Source organism: Typopeltis vanoorti, chromosome 12 (genome assembly GCF_054136105.1).
Source record: "Typopeltis vanoorti isolate ZY-2024b chromosome 12, IOZ_Tvanoo_1.0, whole genome shotgun sequence".
NCBI lineage: Eukaryota > Metazoa > Arthropoda > Arachnida > Uropygi > Thelyphonidae > Typopeltis > Typopeltis vanoorti.
In genome coordinates, this window is record NC_143560.1 from 118,814,328 (window position 1) to 118,840,890 (window position 26,563).

The 26,563-nt window shown below is 35.6% G+C and overlaps 1 protein-coding gene across 3 annotated transcripts in view; it reads left to right on the top strand.

Moving 5' to 3' along the window:
• Nucleotides 1-26,563, top strand: part of LOC150101175 (oxysterol-binding protein-related protein 9) — a 613,809-nt gene that overhangs the window by 267,271 nt on the left and 319,975 nt on the right. For 2 of the 3 annotated variants that reach the window (XM_090402198.1, XM_090402200.1), the window contains exons 10-11: nucleotides 2,300-2,417; nucleotides 14,053-14,156. In XM_090402198.1, the coding sequence (XP_090258324.1) occupies nucleotides 2,300-2,417; nucleotides 14,053-14,156 (222 nt within the window). The remainder of the gene's footprint in view (nucleotides 1-2,299; nucleotides 2,418-14,052; nucleotides 14,157-26,563) is intronic. The other variant, XM_090402199.1, reaches the window with a different exon arrangement.

Consider the following 26,563-nt stretch of genomic DNA (forward strand, 5'->3'; position numbering starts at 1 on the left):
GAATGTTGAGGTCAGTGTAGTAAAAAACAATGGGATAAATAGGAAATGAAATTGAAATATGAAAATAATACTATCTAAAAATATAGCAAAAATCACAAAATAAGAACTAAAATATAAGAATAACAGAGAATGTGATGAAACTAGGAATTAAAAATAAATTCGAGAGCAGAAACAAGATTTTGTGAAAGATATAGAAACCTCAGATACGAAAAATATAACCGTGTGTGTGTGTGTGTGCAGTTTACAAAAGTAATGTTAAAGAATTAACCTATTATAAAAAAGGGGTAAGAATATTAATGCTACTTTACAGGATTGAAAGACCATTTCGGGCATTGGCTTTCTTCAGAAAAAAAAGAAAACCAAAAAATTAGTTTCTTGTTTTTATTCTTTGCCTGAGTATGAACAAACAAAAGTGTACATGTGAAGTCACTTGGCTACTTATATATGGAGCAGATGACTTCACACCAGATTGCACTAGTATCCCGTAATGCCCTGTACCCTTCCTTATAGATATGTATATTGCCACACATTATGGAAAGGATCAAAGTTCAGTTTTGACCTGCATTGAGACTCATAAGTGGGATCCATATCATTCGAATTGTTGATAATTAAATCATCGGTGGAAGTGTTTCAACATACAGTAAGAAAGTGGTGTGTCGCTAGATTAAAATACTCTGGATGAGTGACTTGTTCCATGATGCATGGCAGATATACACATTTGAAAGGAAGTGTGCTATGCATTATGGGCAATTTGATGTGTAGTCATCTGCCTCCAAGTAGCCTCTTTGAATACTGCAGATCTGTTACATAACTTATGATAATTCTCAAAAAAAAAAAAAAATGTACCACTTCCCAAGTTTGCATAATCTGTTTGCAGATGATGCAAACTTGGGAAGAACTACTATGAGGAGCAGAGTAAAGGTGATACTGTGGCCTTCCAGGAAGATATGAATTGACTGTGTGCATGGACAAGTAAGTGCCATTTCATTTTTACAGAGTGAGTGTAAGGTATTGAATTTTGGTAAGCAAGAGTGGGACGAAGAGCATATAATTAATGCCAAAGTTTTGAAGGAGGTAGAAGGGATGAGAGATCAAAGAAATCTGAGTGAGAATGGCGGTGGACAAAGACTGGAAGTTTAGGGATTATATTGCAAAAATTGTAAACACCTTTAACAAGGAATTATGGCAATGAGAAGTTTTGTTCCCCTTGATCAGGTCCAGATATGAACTGCTGTGTGCAAATCCGGTCACCTGGTTTTTAAGTGGATGTGGATCTTAGAGTTGATTTGAATTAGGGATCACTGGAATGTGAGATATGAAGGCAAATTGGGGGAATGCAGTTTGAAGAGCTTTCTGAATGAATGAAGAGGCATATCATTGAGATGTATAGGTTGGTGAGGAGGTAGTTACCAGATTAATATGGAGGAGAGATTTTATAGCCTACAGGGAGATTGAGTAAGCGGCCATCCCCTGGAAACTGTATAAGGAGGGAGTGAGCAAGGGATTGAGGAGCAGGTTCTTTGTATCAAGTGGTTAGTGAATGGATGAATGCTTTGCTTAAGCATGCAGTGAGTGTGGAAATGGTGAATAGGTTAAGACATAGTTTGATGATCTTTTTGTGTGAGAGTTGGACCTCTCACAATTAACCTTTGACTCCATGGAGGTATGATGCTAATAATAGTAGTGTGGAGTAAATGTTATATAATCTGTAAACTCTGCTTTCTTAAGTATTTTTTTTAAGCTACTTCTGGTTTCTGATAAATGAGCTCATCCCAACAGGTTAAAGAGATTTACAAACGTCCATGTTGTAGTGGATTTAACTTACAACCTGCTGGTTGAAGAGCAGAGATGACATCTACTTGGCTAACCAGATTGACAGCTGTTTATAGTATATAAACGCTGCTGTACAATTTTGTATTTTTTCTGATTTATTATTACCATGAAATCTGTTCAGGCAAATTTATACTTTGATATACATTAGTATATACGACTGCTTGAGCAACTGTTGTAGCATACTAAATGTTTGATTGCATTATTAAAAAAAAAAAAACACAAAAAAAATTAAAGGCAATTTGTATAAAAGTACATTATATTGATGAACATGGAATGCTTTTTTGCTTTCCTTTTTATTGTTTCTTCTTTTTTTTTTTTTTTTTAATTTCACATGTATTCCTTTTTCTTCTTAGCTTCTCTTCTACAAATTTATGTTCTAATGATTAAGTAGCTATTGTTGATTTTGGTGATAACTCTTCTACATGCAGCACAAATATATTGATGCATTTTTTTTTTTTTTTTGAAGCATCTGCTTCTGGTACACATCTTGTTTTCAATGTACCAGAAACATCTTATTCCAGTAGTGATGATGAGGATTACTATGATGCTACAGAGGAAACTTCAAACACTCTTCAAAGTCCAAAGTGAGAATTTCTGACCTACATTATTATAAATTTGTGAAAATATTTATAATATGTAGATTGTATGCTTTTAATATCTTGTTACTTTTAAATGCATAAATATATAAATACTTGTTAATAAACAACAGACTCGCTCTGAGTGAGGACAATTTTATGTGGTGTGATTTTTGGGAATATGTTTTTTGTTATTTATGAAAAAAATTGGTTATGAAGGAAAAAGTAATGATGCAGTTATAGTGACAAAATGAATTCAATTAATTTCACAACACGTTTTTGGATTATTTCTTTTTATCATTTTAATCCATTGTGTTTCATCACCATGCAACTTCTTCAGAGATGTATAAACTATCTAAAAACAATTGGCACTGACACACTTTGCATTTTTAGCCCTCATTATTTGAGGAACAAGTTTCATATATTTGCCACATATATATATATATAATTATATGCTACTGTTCATCACTATGTGACTTTTCATCATTCGAAGTCTATTTCATGCAATTTTGTCTGCTAAATATCATATAGATATAATCTTCAGTTCTTGTTTTCAGTTGAAATGTAATTTCACCAACTGTATCTCTTCTTTAAAAATCTCACTCCTTTTGTCAAAATTATATGGTATTCAGATTATTTGCCAACATGGAGCTGATTTAGCTTAAATCTTATTTTTTACATGTCCATCTGTTAAGTATTTCTCTATTATAATTTAGAGTTAGCTACGAGGATGTGCTAAAAAGTTGTGATAATCACCATGTAGAAACTGAGGTAGAACCATGTAACTTCCACATTGTTGGAAATTTTTCCACTTGGTTATACTATAAATTAAAGATACCAATAAATTATATACTTGGTTTAATGCTTTATCCAAATGTAAGCAAACAATGTTTGCGCCTGAAGTATTTTCAAGACTGGGGCAACTCGTATATAGAAGCTATTGACTTCTCATCATTGCCTTAGTATCCCATAATGCAAAGCACATATTCATACAGGGTAGTGACGCTTCCCATAATGCACAGCATTATACATGTCTGTAAGGATATGCGCTTTGCATTATGGGATACTAAGGCAAGTAATGAGGTCATTAGTTTCTATATACAAGTTGCCCCAGTCCTGAAAATACTTCAGGAGCAAACTTTGTTTGCTTACACTTGGATAAAGGATTAAACCAAGTGTATAATTTCTTGGTATCTTTAATTTATGACTTACACATTATTCTACATATTCCCCATGAAGGGTTATACACCTGTTACAATGCTGCTGCAGCATTTGCAATCCTCTGAGAAAAAGTCTTTCCCTTGTTGTACAAACCAGTTCTTAGCTGCAGATGTGACTTCATCATCTGTAGTAAATTTTGTTCCTTTCAAGTGTTTATTTAAATTTGGGAATAGGAAATATCAGATGGGGCCAGGTCTGACAAATAAGGTGGGTGAGGCAGACATTTCAATGTCTACCTCACCCACCTTATTTGTCACAATATACAATATACAATTTGGGCATTCACCCAAATTGTATATTGTCTGTTGGGTTTCATGAGCAGTGTGAGCAGGTGTGCTGTCTTGCAAAAGTAATATGCCTGTGCACAGTTTCTTATGGTGTTTTTTCTTCAGTACCTCCTTCACTTCCTTCAGAGCAGTTGAATAAACTGCTGCTGTAACAGTTTCATCTTTTTTGAGGTACTTGGTAAGGATTACACGATTCATATCCCAAAAGACAATGGCAAGAACCTTCACTGCTGCTGACTTTTGGGTTTGGAACTTCTTTGGCCATCGACAATCTTTGTGTCTTCACTCCATTGACTGTTGTTTGGTCTCTGGGTCATAGTGAAGAAGCCATGTTTCACCAACACTCACAATATGAGCCAAAAACTTTGCGCCTGATTTCTCAAAATGACCCAAAATCCCTTGAGATGACAACACAGGATCTCTCTTATGGTCAGCATTCAAACATTTGTAGACCCACTTTGCTGAGAGTTTCCAGATGTCCCCAACTTGTTTTCTGGATATCCCCAGAGTCTTTGCAATTTTTTGACTGTTATTTGGCTATCATCGAAGATCACGGCATGCACTGCATTGATGTTTTCAGGTGTGTCACTGTGGAAGGTCTTCCTGACCTTCGGACATCTGCTGTCTCAGGATTCTCAGTTTTAAACTTTACCACCCATCTGGCAACTATTAAATATGCTGGTGCAAAGTCCCCTAGGTCTCATACAAAGTTTGGTGAATCTCGGTTGCAGACTTTTCTTGTAGCACGACAAACTTGATGATAGCCCTCACCTCTGTGTCTTTGAATTTCTTCAAAACCTTTGACACGTCTTCCTATACGAGGGTGGTCTGAAAAGTTTTTGGCCTCGACCATAGATGGGAACCCCTCTCGGCAAGATTTCTTTTTTCTAAGTTGGTACATCTGTCATAAGCATCTATGTGAAATTGCAAGTCAAGTACTTTGTTTTATACAGCTATCTGACGCAAAAGGGTTGTCTGTATCCCTTGAAATGGATAAAATTGAGTATCGTGCGGTTATAAAATTCTTTGTAAAAGAAGGTTTAATTACTGAAATAAGAGCCAACAGGCTTCTTTGCTGAGAGTTTCTGCATGTCCAGATGTTGGTGGATAATGACCCCCCCCCCAACTTGTTCTCTGGATATCCCCATAGTCTTTGCAATTTTAATGCCAAAAGAAATTAATTTGAAGTTCATAAAAGTTAAGATCCTCTGTAGCTCAGTGTATGTGGCATTTCAACACCACTTCGCTTGACCGCACAAAGGAAGACTTCTTGGTTTCGAATCTAGTCGGCGACTAGAAGTAATTTTTCTAAGCCATTTTTCGACCAGTTCCTGAGTTAGTCGATCTCTGGCACGAGCAAGTGGGTTTTTTCTCATGGAAACTTGAGTTTTTCGCCCGTAAACTCAAGAAAATTCACCGTAGACCCCTCGTTATTTCAGACATTAAATACGAGTGTTAGGGTTAGGGACCACGAGATGGCGGCACTTGTTGAGCCGTCTCTCTTCGCTACGTGCCGCTTAATTAGTGATAGCCTTGGGCCAGCTATTTCTATTTGGGTACCAGTGGAGATTGAACTGCCCACTCAGTCTCCAAAAAGTTAGATTAGGCTAAAACAACCTCGCCTACTCCCTATATATGGGAATAAAAAGGTGTTAGCTGATTTTTTTTGATAAACGTTTATGGGCACTCTTCTCCTTTGTTTTAGACAATTAAGAAATGGGCTGCCGAGTTGGGATGTCCAAAAAGTGTAACAACCACAGAAATAATTGATTAAGTGCACGATATGGTATTGGATGACTGGCAAGTCAAAAGAATGTGTGAGATATATTTTGCATGAAGAATTGCATATGAAAAAGCTTTGTGCAAGTTGGGTGCCCCGCTTACTCACAGCAGATAAAAAATGCACTCGCATGAAAATCTCTGAACAGTCTTGGAGTGTTTTAACAAGAATAAAACTGATTTTGTGCATCGATTTATTACTATGGATGAGACTTGGATTCACCATTACACACCAGAATCCAAACAGCAGTCAAAACAGTGGACAGAAGCCGGTTGTTCAGAGCCAAAGAAGACAAAGTCAGTTCCATCAGTAGGAACGGTCATGGCGTCAGTGTTTGGGGATGCCAAAGGCATTTTGTTTATTAATTATCTTGAAAAGGGTAAAACAATAACCAGGGAATATTATTTCGATCTCTTAACCAGATAGATGAAAAAATTTGTGAGAAAAGACCCAGCTTGCAGAAGAAAAAAATCCTCTTTCATCAGGATAATGCACCTGCCCACAAAGGTGTTTTTGCAATGGGAAAAATTAAGGGATCTGCACAATGAATTGTTGGAACATCCACCTTATTCCCCAGACTTGCCTCCCTCTGACTTCTATCTCTTCCCTAAACTAAAACTCTTCCTTGTTGCGTTTTTCTTCGAATCAAGACGTGATTGCAGCTGTAGAGGGGTATTTTGCAGATTTTACTGAGAACCACTACAGGGATTGGCGTAATGGTGCTGGAGCATCGCTAGAATAAATGTATTAGTCTTAAGGGAGATTATGTTTAAAAATAAAAATAATTTTGAAATTATAAATCAGTTTTTTCATTGTTAGGCTGAGAACTTTTCAGATCACCCTCGTATATCCTAAAAGAAAAAGAACAAGTTATTAGAATTTGATGAAACATTGGTGGTTACAGTGTTTTAAGATATGTTCTTTCTTATAGTTATGTCAGTTGCTTATCATTTTTGTTCTATTTATTTATTAGATCTTTTCAGTCCCTCTCATATTAAAATCTTTAAATTTATAGTTTCTTGAGGATTAACTTTGATTTAATGAAGTTTGATATGAATTTATTTTTTTATATTTATCATAATCAAATTCCTAACACATACCCTTATTTGGATGTAAAGGATATTATGTTAGTTCAACATGAAAATTTTACATTATTACCAACTTCTTGTCAACAATTTTCCAACAAATTAGCTTGTTTTATCTCTCAGGGCTCTTGGTATCATCGGGTCTTATATTTTAGCCTTCTAAGATCCCTACTTCTGTATCAGTCCACCTACATTTGGGTTTCTTCTTGGTCTTTTTCCTTTCGTTCTGAAAAAAAAAAAAAATAAATAAATAAAAATTTGCGCTAACATTTTCCATTCTGTTCAAATGACCATTCCACTTCAGATTAGTTCTGCTAACACATTCCTGAATGGTAACAATCTCAAGATCTTTCTTAATATCCTTGTTTTTAATATGACACTGCCACTGATGCCATCTGTTCTCTCCCTAATTCTTTCTTGGATCTGTCACATGTGTGGCTCTAGTTTTGATGAAGTGTTTTATTTCGAACCCAGCTCTCAGATCTTTAAGTTAAAATTCCTTCAAACACTATCTTGTATATAGGTAATTTAGTATTTTGAGTAATCTTTCTCTCTTTTGTTCAGTATAAATTTATTCACTTAGTTCTCTATCATAGTAGCTTTTCTAATTCTGTTGTTTCTTTTCATATTTATTCTTCAACTTCACTAAAAATTGTGCCTATATAGCCAAAATGTCTTACTTATTGTATAGGTTTTCCATTCAGAATGCAGTTGCTGTTTTCAGTGTTCTTGCCTGTTTTCATTCTCTTTGTCTTTTTAATGCTGATTTTCATACAAAATTTATTTCAGCTGATATTCAATTTAATTAGTAATCCTGCAGACTTCTACTGGATTTGTTTAGAAGTATATCTCTCAAGCATTGAACTGAGTAGAATATCTCCAATTTTCATATCATGTCTAATATCACTTTCCTCTATAATATAATCCATATAATTTGTACCTTAATCTCACACCTGATTTAACACCAGACCATCTTCTGGTGCCTCCTTCAGTTCAAACTGCTGACCTACAACACTATGTATTGTTCAATGTTATGTACCATTTACACCACATAATATTAGCATTTCAAATAGCTTTTCTCTTGTTTCCTTGGCATATGTCTTTTCATCTGCCAACCTTGAATATAGACCTTTGTTATATTCTCATGATTTCACAATTACAGTGAGAAATTTAATTTCTCAATTAGTGTTTTAAAATGAAAATCTAATCCTGATACCCTCTATTTGGCTTGAATCAAGCTCATTTTTCTCCATGTTTTCCTTCCACAATTTTCTTATCCTCTTCTTAGATGTACTTGCACAAATCTTATCTGGTCACTAAGAAAATTCCACTCTATTTCTCACATTGTTTTATTTTCTTTTTTATAGATGGTCTCTGAGCTCTACTCCAGTCATGTGGAATTCTGCCCTATGACCAAGCCTTCTGAATTATGCAGTAGTCACTGTAAAAACTTTTATATCTCCATATTTGAACATTTCTGGTGAAATATCATGTACTCCATCTGCCTTTCTACATTTCAAGTTCTTGATGTGTTTTTTTTCCCCTCTTCCTTACCCTCAAGTATTGACGGTTTGCTTTTGCAATATTTTTTTTCCAATATTGCTAAGATCTCTTCAGTAGGCACCAGAACATTTTGTTACCTTCCTAATATTTATCTTCTGTATTCTTACTGAATTTGAGATTTAGCTGAACAAATTGTATTCTAATCGAATTAAACCAAAATGACATTATGGCTCTGCATGATAGCATTTCATACAATCTGAGACATTGCTTGATTAAACAAGGTCCTGTCGTTTTTGTCAGGGAACCAGAGTGAATAGAGAAAAGTCAGCTACTAAAACAAATCCCAACATCAGCAGAGCTGAAGATTGGCACTAAACCTAAGGAGCATCAATGGAAAAGAAATAGAACTATCAGATGAATTGGATAAGTACCAGATCAACATAATAGGTGTCACTGATACAAAGAAGACAAAAACAGGTGAGATCTTTCTAAGCAACAAATACAAGATGTTATAGGTAGGCAATAACAATCAGAGAAAGGGAGTATCGGCCATTGTGTGTGTGTGTGTGTGTGTGTGTGTGTGTGTGTTGCCATCTAGTTGTTTTCAACTTTTAGTGATCTTGTTGACAAAGGTTCTCCATTACACCCACCATCTTGTCTTTTCTTTCAGCAGTTGTAAGTTCACGTTGGTAGGTTTTTTTATGTTGTCCATCCAACTCTTTTGCAGTCTTCCTCTGCTTCTCATAACCCCAATCTTCCCCAACACAGCTGCCTTTATCAGTGATTCATCTGCTTGCATAATATGCCCAGAGTACATTAACTTCTGTTTAGGATCATTGCTTCTGAGGTGCATTCTGCCTTTATTACTCTCTAAAACCTTCTTATTAGTTATTCTTGCAGCCTGTGAGATTCATAATGGTCTCCTCCCCACCCATAATTCAAATGAGTCAGTTTGCTTTCTATCTTTCTTTTTAATAATCCAGCTTTCACATCTATACATCACTACTCTAAATACCATTGCTTTGAAATATTGGCTTAGTAATCTAATTAGCTAAGTAAATTTAATTACTTTTATTAGCTTTACTAAACATCAGCATGAGTGATAGTTATAGAAAGTTTTACTACTGGGCTTACAAAGTGAATTATAAATGAGAAGAAATTATATTCTTGCTTTAATCCTTTGCCCATGCAAGTCAAAGATTTATCTCAAGTAGGTAGAAATTTTGTTGAGATGTTTATCTACAGTTCTGGTTCTGTGTTGTTTCAGGAGAAAGCCCAGTTTATCTGTTGTACCTTTGATGTAGGATAAAGGTATGGGGTATGTGTGTGTGTGTGTGTGTGTGTGTGTGTGTGTGTGTGTGTGTGTGTGTGTGTGTGTGTGTGTGTGTGTGTGTGTGTGTGTGTGTGTAGTCTGTTTGGAGAAGTGGGAATTTGTTGTTCTTTTGCACATGGATTGCACAACATGCCTTATAGAAAGACTATTTCATTGGAAGGAAATAAGTCAAGCTAACTCAGAGATGCTGTTTCTGGAAATGCAAGAGTCCTTAAAAAGAATTACCCCCTCCCCCCCAAAAAAACAGAGTAATGTGTGTGTGTATACATATAAATATATGTATATGCACACACATTACATCAGGGCAAATATTCAGGGTGTTGATAGGTGTACAGTCAGTGCATATCCACAGAACAGCAATATCACTGATATTATTTTATTGCATTTATTCTTGTAAAGACTCCCCTAATTGTTTCCTGGCTTTGTGTGATTCCTAAAATTAAACACGCCAAAGTGGTCGATATCGACCCCCAGGGGTCAATATAACATTGTTAGGGGGTCTATTCGGGCTCAGGGGTTGATAGAAAAATATAAGACATCATTGTATGGGTAATATTTAATTCGGTTAACTTGGATTACCTCCATCCTGAATGACAATGCAATTAAGAGCGAATCGTGGGAACAGTGACATGAATAGGACCTGTAAGATGAAGCAAGATCATGAAAATAGTTACGGATTTTGGCCTACCAATCAGGTAGGCCAAAATGACGTATTTACCAATAAACGGATGTCGGTGGTTCCCTCCCGGCCGCCGCGGCGGGAGCGAGATTGCAACATGTGCTCGGTCTATTGCTTATTTACTTATACTTACACGTATTCAATCCCATTCTCATTTTTGTGCATTGACATACAAGTGAGCATTAATGTTCTCAAATTCATCAACATACATGTTGTAATTCAATCTTTTTTCATTCACGAACTAAACTTTTATATGTTGAAGAGTTGAGCAGGGCTAGTAGTTTTGTACATCCTATAGAAATACCTGAGTAGGTATGTTATTTAGACTTATTACGTTTGCTTACTGACTTCAATTTTAATTATTTTGTTACAACCCCAGTAACCACAATGGCAGCTTCAGATTCTAAAAAGAAATGCAGACAGTATTCGTTAGAATATTTGAAACTTGGGTTTATTGCTTCATTAAGAAACGAAATGAGGCCTATGTGTCTTCTTGGTGAAAATACTTTTAGTAATGATGCAATGAAACCAGCAAAAATGGAAGATCATCTTCAAAGACTCCATCCCGATAAGAAAGATAAAGATCTTGACTTTTTTAAAGAACTGAAAGAGAAATTATGATTTCTTACATCGACCAACTATAAAATCATTTATGAAAGCACCTGCCGAAGCTGACAATCACCAAAGATTAACAGCCTCCTACAATATTTCTTTTAATATAGCAAAAAAAGGAAAACCATATACAACTGCAGAGGACATTGTTATACCCGCAATCAAAGAAGTAACTGAAACCATAATGAAAAAAGATTCTGGCCCTGTTTTAAAATGCTTACCATTGAGTGCAAATACCGTGAAAAGACATATTGGTGAAATGGCTGAAAATGTAGAAAAAACTGTAGTATCATAACTCAAAAATAGTAAGTTCTCCATCCAACTTGATGAATCCACATTCGATAGTTCTTCTGTTCTTATGGCTTATGTAAGATATTATAGTAAAACCAAACATCAAATTATTGATGAATTTTTATTTGCAAAATAAAATATTTTGAAAGTGGGGTTGACAATTTTTCAGCTATTGGAGGAATATTTACTAATATAACAGCAGTAGCCACAGATGGCGCACCTGCAATGGTGGGCCGTTATCGAGGTTTTGCTGCCTTTCTGAAAGAAAAAGTTCAAAGTGTACATACTATTCACTATGTGTTGCACCGAAACCATTTGGTGGCAAAAACTCTCAGTGACGAACTGCATGATACTCTAAGCATATGTGTATTAAATCTATTAATCAAATTAGAGCTCATCCTCTTAAATCGCGATTGTTTGCGAAACTTTGTGAAAAAAATGAAGTATCAAACCAATTACTCTTGCATACTGATGTAAGATGGTTGTCTAGAGGTGCAAGTCTACAAAGATTTGTTAAGTTGTTCGACTCAACCCTAGAGTTTCTTATAGATGTTATTTTGTTTTTGAGTGATGAACTGAAGAGAAATAAGAATCATATTTTCTACTTCGTGGACTTATTTTCAAAATTTAATGACGTACAAACCCGTCCACAAGGTAAAGATGTCACGATTATTCAAGCTCGGACAATTCTTTTAGGCTTCCAAGTTAAATTAGCCTTATTTAAATCATCATTGTTACGAAAAGATTTTCTGTACTTTTCGAATCTATGGCAATTTGGAAGTAAAAGATGAAGACTTAGAAATATACACAAAACATCTTCAAAATTTGAATGATGATTTTAAATTATGCTTTGCAGATTTTGAAAACATGCACATTCCAGATTGGGTTATCACGCCATTTTCTGCAGATGTTGAAAATATCGAATGTAACTTACAAGATGAACTTATTGAATTGTCAGTTGATCTTGAAGCTAAGATGCTTTTTAAAAATAGGACTTTAAATTACTTTTGGACGAATATAAATGTTATAGAAAAAGATCCAAAACTTTCTGAAGTGGTACTTCCCTTTTTGCTTGCATTTTTGAGCTCGTACATGGTTGAAGCTGGTTTCAGCCATGTTAATTCCATTTTAACAAAACAAAGAAATATGCTAGATATAGAATTCTGTGGCAATTTAAGGCTGAAACTTACTAATTTTGAACCCAACATTGCTAATCTTGTCAAGAGTCACGAAGCACACCCTTTGCATTGACAACATTAGTAAATTGTATACTAAGTTAATAAAAGTCTTATTTTCATATATATAAGGAAGATTGTATTATTGTTATTTTGTTATCTAAATTAAATTTTATATTTTATATATTATTTATCCCTCCTATTAAATATGTAATGTTTAGAAGGACGTCAAAAACGTATCCCTTTGATGTTAAGCCAATATAATAATATATACTATATTATACATACAATAAACACTGTAACTATAAAATAAACAATCTAAAAACTGATATAAACATCTTTTTTTTTTTTTTTTGCATGTCCTATTATAATTACATAATAGTAAAATAGAGGGGGTTGATAAAAAGTCAAGAAACTCTTGAAGGGATCGACGGTCAAAGAAGTTTGGCAACTCCTGCTCTACATCAAAGGTAAAGGTTTAACAGAATAAACTGGACAACTGTGCTGAAACAACACATAAACAGAGGTGTATACAACTCTCTAAAGAAAATTTCCACTTTCCTGAGACAAATCAAAGCTTACCAGGACCCTCTCACCTTCCCAGGTGTCTGCAGTATCCCCTACCCATTATAGAACCCAGAATTTTGGATGAGACTACCACAATCTGAAAAAAAAAAAAAGAAGAAAAGAAAAGAAAAAAATACCCAGTATGGACAGCCAAAAAGTGGACTAGCACAACATGCCTTAGACAAGGACCATTTCATCAGAGGGAAGGAGGTCAGGCTACTTTGCAAATCCCAGTTTAAATTGGAGAAACCATTCCTTAAATGGGCAAAAATTCTATATAATCTGATTAACTGCAATCATATTGATGGTATGATCCCATATACATTTTGGTGCCCTATCCTATCTGCTCATCAGCCTTAATAATAGCAGTTCCACAAAGAGTGCCACTGTCTCCCTCTATGCACATGACTTCTTGTTCACGAGGTCATTTCATTAATGGTCTTCATTAACTGTGTATTGTTAAAGTACCTTTGATAATAGTAGCTTGAGCTAGCAAAATGTTAGCTGTAAATAATCAATTTTAGTTAGTAAATGCCTTTTCTATAGATTCTTTCATGGGTATTACTCCTCTGATTTGGCTACTGCCATTCCTCCACTTTCTTCTAATCATGTAACCAAGAGCAGTCACTGGCCAACACCCATACACTGTTCAACTCCTTCTCCTTAATCACTTACCCACACGTGGCACTGTACTGTTATGGGTCCTGTGACCTTTAATGTGTGAGGATAATAATTTTTTTTTTTATAAAAAAAAGCATTCCTATTTCTACATAGCTTTTTGTTCCAGAAACTTCAATGTGAACCATGATATATATACTATCATGTGCTATGTGATACATGCAAGCAGAATCTGTTTGTTAGTAAGACAGAATCTGTGTTAGCTTCATTAAATGGCAGCCACAGCTCACGTTCATCTTAGTTTCTTAAACAAATGAAACTTTTATTATATATAGAGAAAGAGATATAAATCAAATTTTGAATTTCTTTTTACTTCTTTAATATTAAATCTCACTATTACAGTAAATAATAAACAAGGTCATTTGTCACATTGTTTGTGATCATTTCATATGTTTTATTTTAGAAATTGCTACTTAAATTGGTTTCATTTCAGTAGCCAGAAAGCATTTGAAGATGCAGTTGAAAACTTAGATGAACAGCAAAAGTATATTCCACCATTACCGATTCCTACAAATGAAAAGGCATTGGATTATAACAGTAAGACTTAATATTTTCTGCACTTTTTTTTAACACATTTGCAGTATTATCAATAATTCCATATTATACGTGCTTCAGTGTATGCTAACATTTCAGATTTAACTAGTTGCTGTTTGTCTTATGTTTAAATTGCATTTTTTTTCCATGCTGCGCTAAGCTGTATCACTTGGTCTAGGTCATATTATGACAGGTCAGATTACCTGATTTTATTTTATTTATTTTCTGTTTGTTTGTTTGTTTGTTTTTGAATACAAATTATGTTAAAAATATTTAATATAACTACTTATAAAATTTAAATCAATTTTATTGAGTGAAGCTTTGGCATTATTTTAAGAAAGAAATATTTCTCTTTCTTAAAATAAAGTCTGATTTAACCTGACATCCTTCAAAAAAATAATGAGTTGAAATATTCTCTAAATGAACATGAGTCACTTAATTTTATTTATATAAAGGAATTAAGAGTTTAGATATTTGATTTCATGTTTTTTGTCAATGTCTAGAAGTACTTCATCATCATCATCAAATTCCTGCCATGTACCCTCAAGGGGTGTACAGGATATGATAGAACTACATGAAAAAAATCACATCATTACTAACTTCCAATCTACAATTTTCCTCCAAATCAGTCTGTTACTTGTCAAGACTCCAACATTATCAGATCTTATATTTCTGTCGTCTAAGGCACTTTGTACCGTATCAATCTACCTATATCTTGGTCTTCCTCTGGGTCGTTTTGCTGCCAACCGAGCAGAGAACACTTGTTTTGCTAATCTTTCCTCACCCATTCTGTTTAAGTGACAATACCACCTGAGATTAGCTCTGCTAACGCATTCCTAGATGCTGACAATGTCAAGTTCTTCCCTAATATCCTCGTTTTTAATATGATATTGCCATTGATGCCATCTGTTCATGCCTCTAATCTTACTCAGGACTCTCATATCTGTGGTCTCTAGTCTTTGGTCAAGTGTTTTACTTCTGACCCAGCTCTCAGATCCATAAGTTAAAACTGGTTTGAACACTGTCTTGTATACAGCTAATTTAGTGTTCCGACTAATTTCTCTCTTATTCCATATGAATTTATTCAATTGACTTCCCACCATACCAGCTTTGTATTGATTCTGTTGTCTATTTCCATATATAATTTACCATCTTGTACTAAAAATGCTTTTTACTAAGCAGCTCAAATGTTTTACTTGTTCTATAGGTTCTCCATTCACAATGCAGTTGACATTTTCAATGATTCTGCCTATTTTCATTGTCTTTGTCTTTTTATTGCTGACCTTCATACCATATCTATTACAACAGCTATTCAATTTAGTCAGAGAATCTTGCAGACTTGTAGCGGATTTATTTAGAAGTATAACATCATCCGCATAAAGCAAAGAGCTGACATTAACATCTCCAATTTTGATATCATGTTTAATACCACTTTCCTTCATAATGTGATCCATATAGATAATGAATAACAGAGGGGATAATGTACATCCTTGTCTCACACCAGATTTATCATTAAACCATCTTCCTATACTTCCTTCAATTCTAACTGCTGACTTACAACTCAAATAAAGACTAAGTATTGCTTGATATAATGCCCCATTTACACCATATAACTGTAGCATATTGAATAGCTTCTCTCTTGGCACCTTGTCATATGCCTTCTCCAAATCGACAAAACTTAAATACAGATCTTTGTTATATTCTCATGTTTTCTCGACTATTTGTCGTAAAGTGAAGATCTGATCCTGATAGTCTCTATTTGGCCTGAATCCAGCTTGTTCTTCACCAAGCTTTTCTTCCACAATTCTTCTCAACCGTTTCTCAAGTATACTTGCATAGATCTTGTCAGGAACACTCAGTAGGGAAATACCTCTGTAATTCTCACATTCAGTTTTATTTCCCTTTTTATATATGGGTACTATGAGAGCTCTACTCCAATCATCGGGAATTCGTCCCTCTGTCCAGGGTTTCTGAACTATGCAGTGCAGCCACTGTAAGACTCTTATACCTCCATACTTCAGCATTTCTGGTCGAATATCATCTACTCCTGCTGCCTTTCCACATTTCAAGCCTTTGATGGCTTTTTCTACTTCAAGTATGGATATGTATTCCTGACTGCATGCCTGGTCAGTGTTTTTTACCACTGTGCTGTCATCACTGCTTGTTTCATTTAGCAGTTTTTCAAAGTAATTACTCCATACTTCAAGGATATCTTTTTCTCCCGTTTTCATGTCACCTTTATCATCTCTAACTCCTTTTACAGCACTCTTTCCTCCATTCCTAAGTTTCTTCAACAACCTCCAGAATATTTTACCAGCTTATTGATATTTATTTTCTATATTCTTGCCAAAGTCCTCCCATGACTTTTGTTTAGCTAGTTTTACACAGTGTTTAGCATTCTTGCATTTGTCTCTGTACTCTCTAAGAGCACAAGCTGACTTATTTGACAAGAACTTTTGATATGCTTTCTTCTTTTCCTTCACTGTCTCTTTAACTTCCTGTGTCCACCAGGGAGTTCTGATTTTTTTATCCTTGCAGACAACCTCACCACATGCCTCTCTGGCAGAATCAATCAGTGTTTTCTTCAGTTTGCCACCGAATCTCCAAGCTTTGATTCCTGTTCTCAAACTCTTTAATTTTTTCTTCAATAACCTTTGTGTATTTTAGTCTACAGTTCACATCTGAGAGCTGCTCAACTTTTATTCGCTTTAAAATTTTCTTACATGTTATTCTTTTCAATATGAAATTCAATTTTATCCTGCTCAAGACTAAATAGTGATCACTTCCAATTTCAAATCCTCTGTACATTCTGGTGTCCTGCCCCAGGGAGAAAACATCACTATCAACAATAACATAGTCAATGAGACTTTTCTTATTCCTAGCCTCTTCTCTCCATGTGAATTTGTGCACATTTTTTATGTTAGAACATGGTGTTAGTAATGACCAGTCCATATCCTGAGCAGAAATCCAACAGATATTTGCCATTATTATTAGCTTTGCTCTTTTCTCCAAATTTTCCCAAAATATTTTTGTATATCTGACAACCATTTCCTACTCTGCTATTTAGATCCCCAACAAGGACCAACTTTTCCTTTTTCATTGTGTGAGTTGCTTTTTCTAAAGCCTCAAAAAATTCCTCCACTTCTACGTTAGTAGAATCTTCTGTGGGACCATAGGCACAAATAAATCTCATTGTCCAATTCCCCATTCTCATATTTGCCCACATTACTTACTCTACTTGAAACTGACTGCCATTCAAGAAGATTAGCCTCGTATTTTGTGTTGAATACTATGGCTACTCCTTCTTTTCCTTGATTATCATTGCCTGAATATAACATTTTGTAGTTATTGTTCAGAAAGATCTCACCAGTTTTGGTCTTTTTTGTTTCAGTCACCCCTATTATGTCGATCTGGTACTTATCTAATTCCTCAGCTAGCTCCATTTCTTTGCCATTCAGGCTTCTTACGTTGATAGTACCGATCTTTAACTCTGGTGATGTTGAGTTGGGGTTTGTTTTCAGATTTTCAGTATTCAGATTCAGATTCAGAAAACTGGAAGTACTTTCATGGAAGTATTTTGAAATTACTCGATAAGAGTAATTTAAAAAATCTCTTTCCAGTGTAGTATATGTAATTATATGTGACAAGAATTGGAAACATTCTATTTTTCCTATACAAGGAAACGTATAAAACTGGATTTTAACTGGTTAGAGATTTTTTACAGACATGTAGCCTACTAGTTTCACCGACTTGACAGTTGGCTTGTCTGGGCACACAAAACGCAACAAAACAGTTTAAAACAGAACAGAAACGAGCTAAAGTATCAGGTTAAAACATAACTGAATGCTAAATATTATCAAAATTCAAATGAAACGTTACACGAAATGCATGAAGTATGTATGTTAGCAGTCATTGTTATACAGGTGTATTCTATAATGGGCTGCAAAGTTGAACTCCGATGTGTTGAGTGATCTTATGAGTGTTTTCCATATGTCATCACTAAGGTTCAACCATTGGTTTCTGTTAAGGCTGCAACTTGTTACGATCACCAAAGGACAAGATTGCTTTCTATAAACATCCTGGAGTTTACAACATTCTATAAACATCCTGGTTTACAACATTCTTTGCTCTTGTGGTTTAAATTATATAGAACAAACTTCTAGAAGTTTAAAGATAAGACAAAAAGAACATATCGGGAACGTTAACAACAGAGAAGACAATTGCAGTTTAGCTCTCCATTTTTCTAATACCAATCACAACATTGAATGGGATAAAAATACTATGCCATACTTAGAAGAAGACTTTCATACCCACAACATCAAAGAAGCTGCAATAGTGATCCATTCAAGAAGCAGCCTTAAACAGAAACCATGGGATTATCCTTGGTGACATATGGAAAACACTCATAAGATCACTTGACACATCGGAATTCAACTTTTTTGCAGCCAATTATAGAACACACCTGTATAACAATGACTGCTAACATACACGCTTCATGTGTTTGGTGTAACGTTTCATTTGAATTTTGATAATATTTAGCATTTGGTTATGTTTTAACCTGATACTTTAGCTTGTTTCTGTTCTGTTTTAAGCCATTTTGTTGCTTTCTGTGTGCCCAGATGAAGCTAATAGTCAAGTCAGCGAAACTAGTAGGCTACATCTCTGTAAAAAAATCTCCAACCAATTAAAACCCAGTTTTAATTGTTTCCTTGTATAATATTAGTGGTCGAAAATTACATTATTATTCTATTTTTCCTTTGCCAGATGAATTTGCCTTTTTGTTTGTTTGTTTGTTTTATTTTTTTTAAACTAGTTGCAAAAATAGTTTATGAAATTAATACAGTAATTTCACATTATTCTGTTCACCTCCCTAGGAGACCTGGAGGTAATTCAGATCATTGAACTAATGGGATGATAAACTCTTCAGATATACTAATATGGCAGTCCCAGTGGAATGAATAAATGTTATGAATCCATTAATTTCATGTTACTAGATAAAATATAGCCACTAAAACTTTGTTAATGTTACTTGTACATAAAAATTAGAAAAAAGAATTTTTTTTTCTTCTAATTTTAAAGTTTTAGTGAATGTTAGGTGGAATGCAGATTTTAAGCACCATTGGTGGTAGGAGGGGATAAACATCTTGGTCAGAAGACATTGATATCTGGATGGATTAGGATTTTCTAATGCCTTTCTGGCAAAAGATCAGAGATAACATAGAGCAGTCTGTTTGTGATATAGTGGGAGATGATTTCCTTGGTTGTTTATACAATAGTCGTTGGAAAAGACGAATCCAAGAGATCATCTTTATCTCCATGAGATAAGATGTAACATGATGTGAGAGAGCTGGAAGCATAGAATGACAGTTGTGTAGTCTTAGAGGGACCAGACAGCTCAATTGTCATTTGTGCAGGAGGAAAGTTTTCCGAATTTTGCCATTTCCAACTCTGATTTAGTAATGGTTTTTTAATAGATGTTGTGAGCTGCAATGTTGACTGATTTTTGACTTGAGCCATTTGAATGCTGAATTTTTATCATGTATGCTACTCTGGCATTCTTGATAGGAATGAAGTCTTGGATAGTGGTTAAAGGGCTTTGTGTGGAGTAGGTGATATGAATGTTCTTCATTCATCAGAGATGATTTGATCAGAGATTAAGTTATTTGATCAGAATACAGTATTTGGATTAGAAGAACAGCAACAGGAATTAAGCTATGGAATGGAAAAGAGGTATAGAGATATCACAGCTGGCATAGAAACATATATTGATTCTGTTCAAGTGCCAGAGGGCATGTGGCTGAGATTGGCTGGGTGAAGATCAGTCTGTAGAAACATAATGTAGGCAAAGTTATAGTTAGTTATCATGAGGTGACCTGAGATCTAAGAGAAGATCCAGGGTTTTGGGAGAATAATGAGGATTATCTGTTATTCTGGTTGGAAAATGGGCAGATAGTATTAGATCATTACTAACAGAAAATACTTTTCCATCTCTTCTGGTCTAAACTGTGAATTGAAGCCAATTTCAGTTATTATTATTATTATTGGAAATCTACAGAGTATTCAGCCATTGAGCCCACATCACCCACACCAGCTGTCACACCTCATTCATAGCAAATGTATTCACCACTTCAACAGGCAGTTTGTTTCACTTATTCACTGTTCTGTGAGAGAAAAATATCGCTGTCACCTATTTAATGTATACAAACTTAACTTCCATTTGTCCTCTCCCCATGTTTCTTATAACAAAAATTCCATCAACTAGTATTATATAACACCCTTTCAGAATTTATAGGTCTCTGTCATATCACTCCTTTTTCTCCTACTTACCAGTGTCTTTCCAATTCTCATATTTCACATTCTTTAATTCAGATATCTTTGTAATTCTTTTTTGTACTCTACACAACTTCTTCATTGCCTTGGTATTCAGGAGACCAAATCTGTGCATGTTTGTCCAGATGCAATTATCATGGCCTTGTAAAGAAACAAAATGACCTCCTCATCCTTAACATGTATTTGTTTCAGCATTTCAATTATCTATCGAGATTTCAAATTGCATTTGAAATCTTTGTTATATGACCTTTTGAAATGTTATTTCTTACTCACCATAACTCCAAGATCTTTAGTCTCATCAGTTTCTCCAATAATAATTTCAGCAGTATAATATGCCATTGGAAATCTCATCACACCAAAGTGTATTATTTACACTTTGCCAATGTGTATTATTAACTGTTATCATTACCAACAGTTCCATTCTGTTCAAGTCATTCTATGTGTTGCATATTAATAATATCCTTGATTGCCTAGACTGTCTGCATCATAAGCAAACAATTGAACATCTCTGTCAGGTCTTTCCTAATGTCATTAATGTATATTGAATAACAATGCCTAGGAGTGATTGGTTACCTTACATCTTGCAGATTCACCCCCCCCCTCCACATACCACTTTCTGTCGACTACCCTATTATTTATTTAAGTCAGTAGTTTAAATTCCAGTCCAGTATTCTCCAATTAATACAACAACTTTTCACATGGTATCCTCAAATGTCTTAGCAAAGTTCAGCAGTATCCCAATATATCCGTTCCCTTTATCCATCTCAGCTGTAACATTACAAAAGATGAGCAAATGAATACATATCTTCCCTGTAATAAATTCATGCTCCTCTTTGCAAAGTATAGCTTGTCTGTCAACCCATTTCTGTATGTTAGATCTTACCAACCTTTCTAAAATCATCATTGCCTAGAGATACTGTTGTCAGTAGTTAAACACATCAGTTTTTGTACCATCCTTGGGACCATCATACATTTTTTTCCATTTCTCTGGGATCTCTCCTTAGCAAACACTCAAATTATACAACCAGTTCAGCTGAATGTTCCTTTAGCATACATGGTGATATCCCCATCTGTCCCTGTTCCCAAAATTTTGTCCACATTAGACAACAGTTCCAGAACCTCTTCATGTGCACCTTTCTCTCTCCCCCTCCCCATCCAATGTAATAATAGCACTGTGATCTGTCTTGCACACACCAATTCACTAAGTGTGCACTCATTATTTGAATTGCATCTGCTTCAGACACAAGCTTACAGTGACATTAATTTTCCGCTTTCATTCCTTTTACTTTGCAGCATAATGATAAAATTTTCTCAAAAAAGGATTTTAGCATAATTATAAAATTCTTTTGAGTTGCCTTTAGCCTACACTGACAATGTTATTCATAGTCTGACTTTGCTTTCTGTATAATACTCATAAATTTTCTAGCCTTGTCTTTATATATTTCATATCTCCTCTCACCCTTATTCTTACAGTATTACTTCCACATCTCTTCTTATAAATCTTCTGAAATCCTGAAATCTACAAGGAAGATCTCATTGATTTCAATGTTTAAGTTTTCTTTCTTTCAATGTTACTTAGTGATCAGCATTCATTGTCGTAAAATTATAGAGGTACCTTGTTAAGAGCGATAACTTTAATTTCCCAACATTTTAACTTTTATATTAAGGTCATCATCTGGAGTATGCGCACGTGCGTGCACACACACACACACACACACACACACACACACACACACACACACACACACACACACACACACACACACACACACACACACACACACACACAGAGAAACTAGTTAAATTACAATTCAAACAATATTCCAAAGTATCACTAATTTGGCTTTAGTTTCATGTAGTTTAGCACTTGTGTGAAATTAGCAATTTTAATCTGTTTTATTGTGTTTTTTCATCGGAAAATTAGAGTATTATAGTGTATTAGTATAGATTTTCGTGTTTTTAAAGTATTATTATATTTATAACACTTTTATTGTGATATTGTTGGCATGGCACCAACACGATGAATGGCAGCAAAGATGGCTTTATCTGGCTATTTGAATTTGCGGGATATTATTCAGTGCAGTGTATGTCAAATGTATGCGTTGAGAAAATTAAAGAATATGTGGAAGGAAATTGAAACTGGAGAGAGAGTATGTATTTAGTGTTTTAAAAGTGAGTGCCTGTTAGGTGAAGAGCACAGCAAATACCAATGATAAGGTAGAAAATGATGCTAATAATGTCGAACATGTGGCTGTGGAAATAGAGGAGAACCAAATGGATATTATTACGGACAACTCCAAGGTGTCCTTAGACTCATCGAGGGAGGCCCTAAACATCATGCCAAGGAATATTCAGCATTCACACAGTATCTATCATACTTTGCTTTGAACTCATTCACAGTCATGGCACCCACAACAGACTCTGGCAGCTTATTTCACTCATTCACCACTCTCCAAGTAAAAAAACTTAGTTCTAACATCCTTGCTAATAAACTCTTGCTCAATTTCCATGGATGGCCCTAGTTCTCCCACCACCAGACCTGTTCTGAAAAATTTCCTCTAAATTAATCTTGTAAAAACCCCTCAGTAATTTGAATGTCTCAATCATATCACCCCTTTTCCACCTGTCAACTAATTTCTGTAACCCACAAATCTTCAATCTGTTCTTGTAAGGTTCATTCCATAGACCAGCTACCATCTTGGTCACTTGCCTCTGGATCCTCTCTACCTCCTCCCCATCACAAAGAAACTCTGGCACCTAGATCTGCACACAGTAGTCAAGATGGGGGTCTTATCAAGACTTGATAAAGAGGAACAATGACCTGCTTGTCTCTTCTTGTTAAAGTATTCTTCAGTAACCCAGTGATCTGATTAGCTGATTTAGCCACTTTTGCTATGTGCCCCCCTAAACTTCAACTCCCTATTCACCAGCACTCCCAGATGTAGAGTTCTATCGGAAGATACAACCAAAGGAAAATCTAATGCAGAAGATTATAAAATGGAAGCTGCAATTATTTGGACACATCTGTGGAATGAGTGAGAATTGGAAGATAAAGACATTCATGTTTGGTATTATGGATGGTGTAAACAGAAGAGGTAGACCATACAGAGAATGGATAGATGACATAAAGGACTGGTGTGGAATGGATGTACAGAAATTGCGACACTGTGTACTGGACAAAGAAAGGTGGAAGAAGATAGTGAAGGAGGCATCGGACACCAACGGGCAGTGAGCCCATGGTTCGTGACGATGATGATTCTCCCTAGCCCAGTCTGCCAATCTATCCAAATCATTCTGCAAAATTTTGACATCATGTGTATTCATTGTTGCTCTTCCCAACTTTGCATCATCAGCAAATAAATGAACAGTTCATCTCAGATCCTTTCCTATATCCTTAATGAACAAATTAAATAGCAGTGGTCCAAGAACAGAATCCTGCTGCACACCACTAGTCCAGCAGTAATACTGTAAACTCATTTCACTTATCCAATTCACCTGTCACTGTATTATATTATAAAACGTGAGCAAGTTACTGAGGAATGATCTACTTTTCTCAAAATCATGCTGTTCCCCCCCCCCCCCCCCCCCTCCCATACAGTATCCTATTTCCCTCTATCCATTCCTGTATTTTACTCTTGACCAACTACTCCAGTACTTTGATGACGATTCGTGATATGCTGATTGGTCAGAAATTTGCAACAGCAGTCTTAGAGCTTCCTTTATGCAATGGAACTATTTTCTCCTCTTTCCACCCTCAGGACTAACCCAGAGACTTAATTTAAACAATATGATCAAGGGCATCACAATTCCTTTGCCGCTTCACGTAAGACTTGAGCTAGTATACCATCCAATTCCACATAAGGTTCTATAATATACTATTCACCTCCATTTCATTCACGTCAGTTCCTGCATAAGCTATTGGTTCCCTCATTCCTGCAATATCACTGCCTGGATGATATACTCTTGCAAAGTGTTCACTTAGTAATTCTACTATTTCAACTGATTCAGTTACCTCCCTATCATTGGCATTCCTTAAAATTATTCTGCTGTATACATTTTTTTTTTTACTTGCAGCATATCGAAATTGCTGTTTGGGATTCTCTTTAGCCTGCATTGCTAACTTCTTTTCATAATCTGCTTTTGTTTTCTTACCACTAGTTACCCTTCTGGCCTGTGCCTTGTACTGTTCGTGTGCCTGCAGGTCACATTTCTCCTTAAATTCCCTCCACAATTGTTTCTTCTTTTTTTTTTTTGCAGCTCAAGCTAATAGTGTTATTCATCCATTTAACTCCCACTTGATTTACTCTCCTGATTCTATGTATGCAGTCAGCCATTACCTCCTTCAAACACTCCTTTACCACTTCCCATGTACGATCAATATCCAAACCTTTCATTTTTACATGCCATGACACTGATCCAAGCAATGTCCTAAGCTTGTCATACTTACCAGCACAGTAATTCCACATATACCCCCCTGTCTTAACTGAAAATTCCACACATTTAGCCACCTCCCAGGTCAAGACCTTATAATCACTCTCACCAATTGGTGGTAACTTGGTCATATTCATTATAGTCAAATTCTCAGATGCAATTACTAGATCGAGCACTCTCGAACCCCTAGTATATTCCATTACATGCTGTCTCAGGTAGTTATCCCTTAGTAACTGCATAAAATCCATTTCCTTCCTCCCATGTGTCCTCTCTTCCTTCGAATCAATGTTACCTTAGTTGAACTCCCATAATAATTACCTCTCCTCCACTCATTGAGTCTATTTGCCTATGCATAATATCTCCATCATCTTTTTCATCTACTGGCCTATAGCAACACCAAACTGTATATTTTGTTCTGCTGGCCTCAATCTCACACCTGATAGCCTCAGATGTGTATTTTCGCTATCCTACAGTTGATCTTCTATTCTCTTTGCTGCAGTTCATCGGCTGTCATCAATAACACTCGCCCACCCCTCCCATTCTTTTCTCTCTATCTTTCCTGAACACACTATACCCTTCACATTCTGTCCCACTAACTATATCATCTTCTGTTAGCCATGTGTCACTAATGCCAATAACCTTTGGCAGGATTAGCCAACCAAGGCCAAAAATCCCTCCTGCTTGTTCATAATTCTCCTGGCATTAGTGTGCATTAAGTGCAAAAGTCCCATAGTCCCACCCATATCTTGACACCTTATACTAACTATCCCATTATGGTTTGTTATCTTTGGTACTAACTCAGGCATATTATACACATTCTTACACTCACCTGCCTCACTGATGTCTGCATATCCCCTCAACAGCTTCCCCACCCCAGCCCCCTAAAAACTCTAGTTTTCCTTATTCTGCACGCTTTCACTTCATTCAGCAGCAATTTTTCCACACTCTGAACACCAAATCCATTTAGATGCAACCATCCTTCTTGTATAAGTCCTTTTGCCCGTGTAGCTCACTCCACAAACTCCAAACCACTCCTCTTACATAACCTATGCATAGAGTCATTTGCAATTATGGCTCTCCTTCTCAACTCTGCTCTGTCATACCACAGCAACAGACTCACTATCTTTACTCTCTCACTCTTTTCTTTTGCTGCTTCCAGTAATTTTTTCAAGTCCTCTCTCATACCATACTTTTCTCAAAAATTGACTTCTGTTGAGGCAGTTAGTGCACTTAAATGTTATACTTCATAGGAAAGCACAAAATTGAAAACCTGCAGAAGCAGAAATAGTTAAGCAGAGCTGAAAAAAGAAAGAAGCAGGTGATCCGAAAGAGCAATAAAGACTGACCAAACAAACAAGAAAAACAAGTTAAGGAGAAAATAATCTATGGAGACTAAATAATCAGGAGGAGTACTTAATGAAGGTATGACAAAATCGTGTTTCCCCAGAGCAAAAATTCACGATATTAGCCCTCTCATCTGGATGCAAAAAGGTAAGTCAAGGGAAATGATTGTCTTGGTTGGTACCAATGATTTGAGAGGTGAGAAGTAGTCTGTGAGTGAGGATGTAAAGGAGTTGTTAGAAGAAGAAAAACTGAAGAGCGAGAAGGTGAAGATTGTAAGTCTTCTACCGTGCAATGATAGAGGCGAA